The 12,014-nt window shown below is 36.3% G+C and overlaps 1 protein-coding gene across 1 annotated transcript in view; it reads left to right on the top strand.

The window, feature by feature from the left end:
• Positions 1-4,138, top strand: part of LOC107549686 (runt-related transcription factor 2-like) — a 37,551-nt gene extending 33,413 nt beyond the window's left edge. Inside the window, exon 5 of the mRNA XM_016230861.1 lies at positions 3,330-4,138. Within this exon, the coding sequence (XP_016086347.1) occupies positions 3,330-3,817 (488 nt within the window). The 3' untranslated portion in view covers positions 3,818-4,138. The remainder of the gene's footprint in view (positions 1-3,329) is intronic.
• Positions 4,139-12,014: the final 7,876 nt, after the last annotated feature.

Genomic DNA, 12,014 nt, shown 5'->3' on the forward strand with positions numbered 1-12,014 from the left:
ACCTCGCTTTTCAGACCGATGAGCTTTGTAAAAATCGACGTGTTTCAGAAAGGCGGGGCATAGAGGAGAAACAATAATGTACAGTATGTGGATATAATGTTTTTTTTTACCTTAAAGAGCAGGTCATGTGGTATTTTAAAGTGTTCTAATATTGTGTTGGAGTCCCCTACAACAGGTTTAAATGCATCTAAGGTCAGAAAACATTGTAATTTTCTCAGAATATACATTTAATATTAGAGTCATTTACCAATGATTTCGAAACGATTTGTTCCAAGCAAGTTCGGAGCAAACCCCTTCCTTCCATAAGCCTACTCTGCTCTGATTGGTCAGCTGGCCAAGCCTGTTGTGATTGACAGAGAGAGGAGTCCTTGAGCGAGCGCTACCATTGACAAAGCACCTATACACTGATGAAACAACACAGTTTGTAAACCAAAATATGTCTACTGTAATGTTTGAAGAACGACAGACAAAAGATGCTCGGTCTTAACTTTTAATCAGAACGCAGAACAGCTGTATCACATGCGCACCAGCCTAACTAACTCGCTCGTCTCTCCCGCATTAACCGGTGCAGCAAAAAAACGGCAATTTCACAATGATTATAAAGTCTGTGTGCTACACTACATTCTTTATTATTAAACAAAGTAATTAGAACAACGTCAGTCTACATTAATCGACACATTCTTGGGAAATAGTGGGAATTATCAGAACTACTTCAGTAAGGCCATGTCTACACGTACACGGGTATTTTTATAAACATAGTTTTTCCTTCTTCCATTTTTAAAAAAATCCCTGTCCACATGAAAACGCAAACGCATGCTATGAAGCACTGTCAAGAGCATGCCAAACCAACAGGTGGCGATATAATCTCAACCGTAAAGCCATGTTGGCCAATCAGAAGCCTGAAAAAGTTTCCAGTAGGCGGAGATAACAGCCCAGGCTCCGACGTCACAAGCCATCACATACTAGCACAAAAGCTTGATATTTTGAGCACTCAATTGAAAATGTACATATAACGTATCAATCGTACTTACAGGTTGTCGTTCGGAGCGCTTGTTAGTCCAAATTAAGAAGATTAGAAGCCAACGAAGATAAAAGCCAAGATTAGAGAAGCAGTCCTTGGTAGAATGACATGCACACAACAAAAGGTTCGAATTGTATTTCTGTGGAATCCTTGAACACAGCATCTTCTCAACATGATGTAAACACACTAACTAGCGGAAGTGTTTGTGGGCAGGTCAGACTCTGTTCGTATTTCGCGGGCAGGCGGGGATTATCCAAATGTGTTACCGAGTAATTGTTTATATTTTATTATTAGCTTTTATCATATTTAATATTTTATTTTATTTTAGATTACAATTTTGAGTTTAATGTGCTTTTGTCATATGTATTCGTTTTTTTTTTAATATATATATATATATTTCTAAATATTTAATTTTATATACATTTAAATTTTGTTAACTTATGTCAGTTAGTTGGCAAGGCAGCATTTATGATTTTCATATATTTCAAGTTTTTTATTTATTTTTTATTTTAGTAAAAAAAAATTTATAGTTTTAGATTAAGCAACACTGGTTGCGATATGAATTATAGGTCTGATTCATTTCTGAAAAAAATAATGCATGAAATCGAGCTTGAAGCGTATGTGTTTAAGTAGTAGTCATATTTAGAAAGTTAGAGGCTTAGCTTTAGCATTGTAGCAAACAATGAGTAAAAACTACTGCACTGTGTTGTTGAATGGTGGCATCATTCCTCATGTAGACATGAGATAAACTTGTAAATAAATAACCCAGAGTTGTTTGGTTCACCTGAAACAAATCATTCTTGCCAAATAAATCATTAGTTTTACAGACATAGCATCTGTTCTCAAGACCAGCACCATCTTGTCTATGGATTTTTGGTGACTAGCAGAGAATGTATGTAAATAACTTTTTTTGCTTTTATCATTCGGCCTCTTATTCAGAGCACAGGCTCTCTGTATACCCTAAGGCGAGAAAACCATTATCGTCAACCGCTTAAACCAAAGATTTTGAATATAAAGAAAAGGGGGGGTGGGCGTTTAAGGCAAAAGGAGAATCGGCTAGCGTTAGTGACAAGCCGAGTCTCCGCAAATCGCCCACGTTTAACCATGCCACCCAGTCGGCCCACAGGCGCAGACATGGTGACAAGAAAGACGCCGTGTGATTTATGAAAACAGCTCTGTGCCAGGGAGGCGAGGCTGTTTCTCTTTGTTCCTTTACCCCTTGGCACTAGCACTAGCTATAGACCATTAGCGGTTTCTGATTTTTGGAGGGAAATAAAGAATATGTTAAGGACAGAAGGGCAGATGGACAGTTTTTGCCTGGGTTTATAATGTTGAAGATATCAGGAGCCCACAACAGTGCAGACGTCTGTCTCTCTTGCTACGATGCTGCTTCGCGCCCCTCTAAACGTTTCCAAATGTGTGACCGATTATGCATCCTAGTTCTGTTTTATGTGCGGCAGCCAATGCAGATGCACACACACACACACACACACACACACATACATACATACACTTTTGTATGCACAGGAACAATTTAAACATGCATACAGCATAAAGAGGCATATAAATACCCCGGAGACACAAATGAACTGAGACATATAACCGCACACATGAATACACATACACATGAACTTGTCTGTGACAAAGAGGAAAAACCACAATGAAGTGAAGCCAACTAATCGATAAACTGTCCTCCTCTGCATGTTTAAAGTTAATGGTGTCTTTTTAATAGTTACTTTCTAATTAACGTAAAATAACAGTGAAACAATGAGAAACAATCTTAAAAAGTTATTCATATGATTTTTTTTAGTTTCTTCAAAACTGGTCATAACTCTTTAAAGTCAGTTACAAAAAGGTAGATTGGTCTAATTTGAATCCAGAAAGTAAGAGTAACTGATAACCCTAATTCGGCTAACTAGTAGTTGGTCAAACTAGTTTTAACGCAGTGGCTACACTCTAAAAAATGCTGGGTTAAATACAACCCAGTGCTGGGTAAAATAGGGACAAACCCAGCAATTGGGCTGTTTTGACCGTTAAATGGTTACCGCTGGGTCAAAACAACCCAATTGCTGGGTTTGTCCCTATATTACCCAGCACTGGGTTATATTTAACCCAGCATTTTTTAGAGTGTATGCTTATGCAACTGGCTCTTGGTTAAACAGGGTTGTAGTTAAATAAAGTGGGGGGGGAAATTCAATAAAGCTCAATTCTGTTGTCATGATTGTTCATTGCTGTAATTTCTGTATTCAATAGTATTTAAATCCTTCCATACTTCTATAAAAAGTAACCTCATCATTTGTTTCTGCAGGTTCAACAGATTTGAGTCCTTTTCCAGGCCAGTTTGAGCGTCAGTTCCCCGCTTTCTCCTCACTCACCGAGAGCCGATTTTCCAGTCCCAGAATGCACTACCCAGCCACCTTCACGTACACGCCCACCCCCGTCACCAACGGAATGTCCCTCGGCAGCGCTCACTACCATACCTACCTTCCCCCGCCGTACCCCGGCTCCACCCAGAGCCAAAGCGGACCCTTCCAGAGCAGCAGCACACCTTATCTCTACTACGGTGCCTCATCGGGCTCCTACCAGTTCTCTATGGTTCCAGGAGGAGACCGATCGCCCACTCGGATGATGCCGCCTTGTACTAGCGCGTCCACGGGAACCAGCCTGGTCAACCCAAACCTCCCGGTCCAGGCTGATGGAAGTGGGGGGGTGGAGGGAGACGGTAGTCATAGCAACTCCCCCACTCTGCTTCATCCTGCTGGCAGAATGGACGAAGGCGTGTGGCGGCCATATTGATCAGACAGTTACGTGAGCGTGGAAGCTCCAAAAGAACGGCATGGTTTTAAAGCACAAACCTTACTTGGATGTTCATCCTGTCTCGCTGAGCTACTTTCCCTCGCTAACATGAGTATTTATGAGCCTGTTGAAAGGGAAGTATTTTCTACATTGGACTTTGTTGTTGTAATACATTATTCTGGACCTTTTGACCTCTGGGAATCATTGTCATAGGCGGGATTATTTGGAATTGAAGGAATAGCGATGGATCGAGTATTTCATTAGCATTTTGTTGTTATTTACTTGTCTTGGCATGTTTTTAATATATCATTTAAAGCACTGAACAACACCTGTAACACAGTTTGTGATCAAATATATCTTTTTGTGCTTTTTTAAGTTAAGCATTTAAGTTATACGTATTTGATAAAAGGATTTAAAGTAACTTATAAAAGCCATAGATGAATTAATGTATTTGGAACTTGAGTCATGGAGGGAATATTTTTGTAAAGCATCTACGTTCAAGTTAATGCAACTCATTTACAGTAATTTAAATTTCTGTGCCTTAATTGATCACACAGAGTTGTATGTTGAAGTCGAATGCGTTTAAAACGAAATAGAGTCTCTGTGTCTAAGTACACTACATTTGTAAGCAGTTAATATTGCTTGATACTAAATGCTTTTTCACTGTTTTAAAGCTTTAAACCAAAGAAACAGCCACGGATGCTCAAAAGTGTTTGCCAATGTGCTAGATCAAGCTCTCTTTGATGTGCATGTGCTGGGATAATTTATTTAGCTTTTATGTTGCTTTATCAAATGTGGCTGGGAAAGGTTTCCAGTGGGGGAATATTGAAGGTTCTGGATGTGTCGTACACAATATTCTTTTCCTGATAACTGGAGCAATTCATATCCTCAGAAAAGAGGGGTAATGTACTCAGTTATGGCACTATATTACCAGTTGCAACAATGCAACTAGTGTTAAATTACTTTTTCCTTTTTTTTTTGGAATGGTATTTAAACCTTCAGTTTAAGTTGGGGGTCAGTAATATTTTTAAGAAATTAATATTCAGCAAAGATGCATTAAGTTGATCAAAAATGACAGTAAATACATTTACATGTATACATGAAAAAAAATCAATTTCACACTCAGTTATGGCACTATATTACCAGTTGCAACAATGCAACTAGTGTTAAATTACTTTTTCCTTTTTTTTTTGGAATGGTATTTAAACCTTCAGTTTAAGTTGGGGGTCAGTAATATTTTTTAAGAAATTAATATTCAGCAAAGATGCATTAAGTTGATCAAAAATGACAGTAAATACATTTACATGTATACATGAAAAAAAATCAATTTCAAATAAATGCTGTTATTTTTTATTCTTTAAAGAATCCTTGAAAAATATATGAACATATGAAAAGTTTTTCAATATTTCAACTACGTTTTCAGTTTTCAATGTTTATAAGATGTATTATTGTAATTGTTTTAAACATTTATAATAATAATACATGTTTTTGAGCAGCAAATCAGCATATTAGAATGATTTTTTAAAAGGATCATGTGACTCTGAAGTAATGATGCTGAAAATTCAGCTTTGAATCATGGAAATAAATTACACTTTAAAAAATATTCAGATAGAAAAAAAATTTAAATTGGAATAATATTTCACAGCATTACTGGTTTTACTCTATTTTGATCAAATAAATGCTCATAAAAAAAGAGACTTCTTTCAAAAACATTAAAAAATCTTACTGAGCCCAAACTTTTGACCAGTTGTGTAGCTACATTTTATTCCATTGATATGGTGGTACATTGTCAGTTTTGCTAATGAAAATCTTCATTATCAGCTCAGAAATGTGCAAATTAGCTTCATCATTTTCCCCCTAGTTGACCAGTCATTGACAGATTGATTTACCCAACAATTGTCTAACAGAGTTATATTTATCAAGTGCCTTACAGTTGGAACTATACAGACCTCACCAAACAACTGAAAGCTTTCCTCGAAGCAATGCTTATTATTTGGCTTGTAAAGCCCATATTTAAGCAATTCAATTCAAATAAACCAAAGCTCTTAGCATGAGTTGGATGTGTTTCTGAACTTCTTTACCTTAACAGTGGTCCAGTATTGCATCTCTGGTAGGACTAGTCATGGTTCATTTTGGCTGCTTCAAATCAGGTCCGTTGCTTGAATTCATCACAGGATCCAGGTCTGCATTCCCAGTGATCCCATCCTGACGGCCACACGGCTTCAAATCAGGGCATCTACCTATTAGTTGAAATAGCTGTGAGTGTACGAAATGTTTACAACGTTCAGAGACCATGTTGTATATTACAGGAGGTAAATACATCACCCTAGTTTTGTTGAATTATTATCTCATTTCTTCTTTTGTAAATTAGTATTTATCTGACAGGTTAACTGAGGGCAATTTGTAGCAAATTTGTCTCTGGTTCTTGCATGCTTTGTTTCCTTTGCACATCTGTGTTTAAATTATCTTGCTTTTCTTCCCTGTGAAGCCTGGTCTCTTTTATCCACGGATAGAAAAAGGGGTTTAAGGGAAATTATCATGACAACAGTGAAAGAAATTGGCTTTTTTTGATTGTTGTATGTTGTTATAATAGTTTTCTTTGTAAGAGAAATAAAAATAAATTTTTGCAATGATCTCAAAATTAGTATTCTATCATAATTTCCTGGCATTACTTTGTTCCTCTTTAAATATATCATCTCCGTCATTAAACTTTCTCCTCTGTCTCTTTTTCGCCGTTTGACGTTGATTAAAAGTCACATTGGGGCTTTAGGGAAGACTAATGGCCATGCGTCGGGTTGTTCCATTTACATATAGTTTCATTGCCTTATCAATGAACCTTGAAGGTACCTGGCTGGAGATGAAAGCTGCACTACTGTCGAACGCACTGACTTGGACCGAAGTCTGGATCAACATTTGCTTTGGATGGTTCTGGAAGTGCACGGTTGGCCTCAGTGCTGCGTTTGTCTCTCTGGTACTGATGTCTGTTAAATTGGAACTGTTACACATTAATTGAAGGAGCATTCCTGGGATTTCCATGAATATGAACTGAGTGAGAAAAGCAAGTTTCATGTTCACACTTAAGTTGTTCCGATCTGCATCCAGCAATTAATGAGTCAGGGACAACAAGGTCCTTAAAGGAGTAGTCCACCCAAAACTGAAAATTAGCTTAAAATGTACCCACCCTCTGGCCATCCAAGATGTAGATGAGTTTGTTTCTTCATTTGGAGAAATTTAGCATTACATCACTTGCTCACCAAAAAGACATCACAATAATCCACAAGTAATCCTCCAATCCATCAATTATTGTATTGTGAAGTGAAAAGCTGCATGTTTAATAAATAAATACATTATTAAGACGTTTTTAACTTCAAAACATTGCTTCTGGCAAAAACACGGGTCCTCTATCCTTAATATTGCTTTCTTTTTCCAGTGAAAAAGTAGTCTCATCTGAATCAGGAAAGAAATATGCACGGATCAAGCGCTGTTTACAAGCGTTATTATGGATTATGGACTTGTATTTTGGCCAGAAACTACGGTAAAACGCCTGATTTGTTTCTTACAAACACAGCTTTTCACTTCACAAGACATTTATCGATGGACTGGAGTGGTGTGGATTACTTGTGGATTATTGTGATGTTTTTATCAGCTGTTTGGACTCTCATTCTAACGATAGCCATTTATTGCAGAGGATGCATTGGTGAGCAAGTGATGAGAAGCTAAATTTCTCCAAATCTACATCTTGAATGGCCTGAGGGTTAGTAAATTCTCAGCATATTTTCATTTTTGGGTTAACTTTTCCTTTAATCTGGCTGGATAACAAAGAAATTGTTCAGAATGTTTCTTTGTTTTAAATGTATCAAGAATCTGTTCTGTATATTTCCAGATTTAAATTAGATTTTAAATCCAGTGTTTTCAGTGTGCTCTCAGACTTTTGGACCCCACTGTACATCATTAAATATAGTGAAGTGAAATCTGAAGTAATGCTGGGTGTGTTGAGTATTTGAGAGGGTGCAGTACCTGATACCATATTGTTCTTGGTCAAGAAAAACTCCCCCAGATTTTCCCTTTAATGTCAATCTTTCAATTACTGTCTTACCAAGTGAGAAGCAAGGAGAGAGACCCATCCACAAAGCAGTCAGCACCTCTGTGTCAAACAACCCAAGACAAACTTCACTCTGTCTGCAAACAGTCTGTGTTAGGGCACTAAAGAAAAGGCTAAATCTAAACATCTTTTAAACAAGCTAAATATACCTGAAAAGCAAAGTCACACATTTTAATTTAGTTTGTTGTTGTTGTTGTTGTTGTTGTTGTTGTTGTTGTTGTTTTCCTACACCATTAACAAATAGGTTTAAGCACAAATATAGCTCAATTTAGTTTCTGCTTAAAACAAAATTAAAAATCAAATGAAAATAATAATTCAAAGGAATAGTCCATCCAAAAATGAAAATCTGATCATTTACACAATCTTATGTTGTTCCAAAAATAAATAAAATCAACAATTATACAATGACTTTAATTTCAGCTGATAATGAACATAGAACAAAGTTCATCGAATGTCTAACCATCTATAAAGCAACTTTAAAGAAGACAATTGTGTCGATATTCAAATCAACTGAGTTTCATGTTGATTCCATTTCATTCAATAACTGTCAATGTTGTTAAAGCTCTTCAAAATTAACACGACTTCAAAAGCAGCTTTACCTATTAAGACAATAGTGTGATCCAGTTCAATTCATTTCTAATCAAGTAGTGTCAGTTTTGTTCTCATCCAGTAGCTTAAGGTTATTTTATAGTCAATACTTTGGTAATGAACGCAGTCATCTCAGTAGTTTTTAATGGGATTTAACAGCATGAGGAGTTCCAGATACAGTCACATTAGCTCAGCTGCGCCATCTAGTGCTTTAATATCATTGCTGTATTTTAATTTTGTTTTTCTGGACAGCGATTGACCCATTGCTCATCATGAGCTCTGTGCTGTCCTTGCAAATACTAATTCATATAATCATAAAAAGAGAGTGTAACGGCCAATAAATAATCCAAATAAGAATCATGATCATTGCATAAAAAAAGGTCAAATGCATTTATTTATTGAGCACGACCTCTATAAAGTTGTCTCCAGACAGTTCCAAAGTCAAAGTTTTTGTTTTATCCAGCTGTATTTACTCAGTGTAACTTATAACCAAGTGAAAGATATAACACCAACATGTCAGGAAAAAAAAACAGAATCAATGAGTTGGAAAAGGGATCACCCTCTTGTGTCAGTATTTTGTTGAACCACTTTTGCTTTAATTACAGTCTTTAGTCTGTTGGGATATGTTGGGATATGCAGCTGGATAAAACAAAAACTGTGTCCGTCTTCATTTCAGGCTGCAAAGCAACTAAATGTGATTATTTGAAGGGGGGGGGTGATTCTTTTCTATACCCACTGTAAATGATATAAAAACAAACTCCTTTGTAAAAACCTGAAGAATATAGATAAAAGTGAAAAGTTTAGTAAGTGCTACTGAAGATGAAATTTCTGGCTCAGTGCATGAGAATTAATTCAGTTTGAGAACATGGCCTGTGAAGATATGTATTATATTTGAAATCTACAGATGCAAATCGATAAAGTGCAATAAAATAAACACTTGCAAGTGTATTTTGGATGTTTTCTTTCCACTAATCTGAAACAACACATAATGTTTATTAATGTAAAGCCAAAAAGCCCAGAATTGACCAGTGCATGAAAAAACAACAAGAAACTTCAGAGTAGTTTTGGTCAAATTACACTCAAACCCACCAAATGATAATCAAGGTAGTTGTGGACCAAATGGCTCTCTTATCAGTACCATGGACAGCTACCAGATGAACAATAGATCTCATTGTTAAATCTATAGGTTATTGCCAGGAGTCTCGAGTTATCTTCCCTCTAACCTGTCAAAGGCCACTCAATACACGTGAGCGTCTCAGCGAAGAGCGACTTGCATATGATGGACAGAGTTCAGCAGCATGCCAAATATTCATGCAAAACAGCCTTTTTCCATAGGATTGAGCCAAACACTAAAATGTGAAATATTTGGAAAGAAACTCCATCTTGAGCCTCAGCCAGTCGCAGAGGAGCAAAGACATGTTTCTCGTCAAAGAAACGGCCCTATAAACCTTTTGAGGTGACTGAGTGTTAATTGAGAACTAATGAACTGGTAATGCAAACCGGTCAAATCACGTTTCCAGAGAGCTCCCATGATGAGTGACATATAGCCCCGGTGACATTATACCTATTATTTCCGATAATGTATTTTGGAAAACGACGGCGCAATCCTGCCCAATGTTGCAAGCCAAACCGTTTTATAGATGCCCAGGTCTGGTATTCATTTAGCCCCGTTTCCAAATATCCCAATGCATGTTATTATATTAATGGCAGATTTTATGGTTTATGACTGGAAAGTCAAACTTTTTTGATTTCCTGTGGAGCCTGCAATGATTTATATGGCTGAATGATAAAGTGAATTTACTTGACAGCCGAGGACTTGCGAGAGCTTCTGTGGGTAAAGCTGGGCTCAGGAACAGCAGATTGTGCTCTTATGTGGAGAGATATATCGTATGATGGAGCACCGAGAAGGAAACTCATCTGTCCCGGTTTCGTATGCAGGCACCAAGTCATGTCTTAAATGAATTAGGGTCCTCTCAGGCGCAACTGTCTCCGCATGCAGCCACATCCTGCCACTGCAGGAAGAGCAACATTTCCATACTTAAATGAAAAACTGAAATGACAATCTGTTTTTACTGAGGCTGTAATCACCCTTTCTGCTCACCATATGATTCCATGTTAAAAGCTAATGAAGAAAATCTCTTTTACAGGTCTGGTTTTGATCAATTACTTTTGAGGAAAATAATAATACAGCAAGCTCCATTATTCAAAATGAAATACAGCTGGTTAATAAATGTCTAATCTGAAAAATAACACACACACACACACACACACACACAAACTGCATTCTCTATACTGACAAATAAGGTCATTCTATGTTTTGTTTTTTTCAGTTTGATAAAGTAATAAATAAAGATTCCATTGTCGATTTAAAGATAAAATATGAATAATGTTTAAGTACATTAAAAAAGGTAACATCTAACTGATATTATTTAAATCAAAAATGTTATTTACAGTAGCATCACTGAATCAACCTAAATACAGTAATTCATGGTAAATCAGGTAAAAATTGCTCTTTAACAATTGCAGGCTACCACTTTTTAGTTTGTTCATTAAACGCATTGTGGGATATAATTATGGATTTAGAAATGCAACCATTATAACAGTTTTTTAAAAGCTGAAAATAATGCTGCAAATTTCTGAATATACTTCTGTATATATATAGATGTGTGTGTGTGTGTGTGTTTGTGTGTGTGTGCGTGTTTATGTGGTTTATGAGGACACAAATTTGTATAATAACATGGGTATGACATAGGTATTACATCGAGAAGGTGATTTATGAGGACATTTTCAGTGTCCCCGTAATTCAAAAGGCTTATAAATAATTCAGAATGAGTTTTTTTGAAAATCTGAAATAGCACAAAGTTTCCTGTGAGGGGTAGGTTTAGGGGTAGGGTTGGTGTAGGGCAATAGAAAATACGGTTTGTACAGTATAAAAACCATTACGCCTATGGAGAGTCCCCATAAACCATAAAAACAAACCTGTGTGTGTGTGTGTGTGTGCTAAACCTGACAAAATCTCCAAAAACCTCCCTTTGGGGACGTCATTTGTAAAACTGGTATAAAAATAAAGTAAACAAAGTTTTTTTTAAATTGTAAAAATGCAGAAAGTTTCCTGTTTAGGTGTAGGGTGATAGAATATACAGTTTGTACAGTATAAAAACCATTACGCCTATGGAATGTCCCCATTTAGATAGCTAAGTAAATGTGTGTGTGTGTGTGTGTGTGTGTGTGTGTGTAGCCAAGTCATATATATACTGTATATATATATATATATACACACATCTTTTTTGGTTTTTGTTTGCTCTAACAAAAAAATTATTAGCAAAACAAAAAGTAAGTATTCAATGATTGTTTTTAAATATACTTTCACTATAACAAATAAGTCAAGTCAAGTCAAGTCACCTTTATTTATATAGCGCTTTTAACAATACAGATTGTGACAAAGCAACTGAACAGCATTAATTAGGAAAATAGTGTCAATAATGCAAAATGACAATAGTAAACACT

The sequence above is a fragment of the Sinocyclocheilus grahami genome, unplaced genomic scaffold (assembly GCF_001515645.1).
Source record: "Sinocyclocheilus grahami isolate Dianchi unplaced genomic scaffold, SAMN03320097.WGS_v1.1 scaffold378.1, whole genome shotgun sequence".
In the NCBI taxonomy this organism is placed as follows: domain Eukaryota; kingdom Metazoa; phylum Chordata; class Actinopteri; order Cypriniformes; family Cyprinidae; genus Sinocyclocheilus; species Sinocyclocheilus grahami.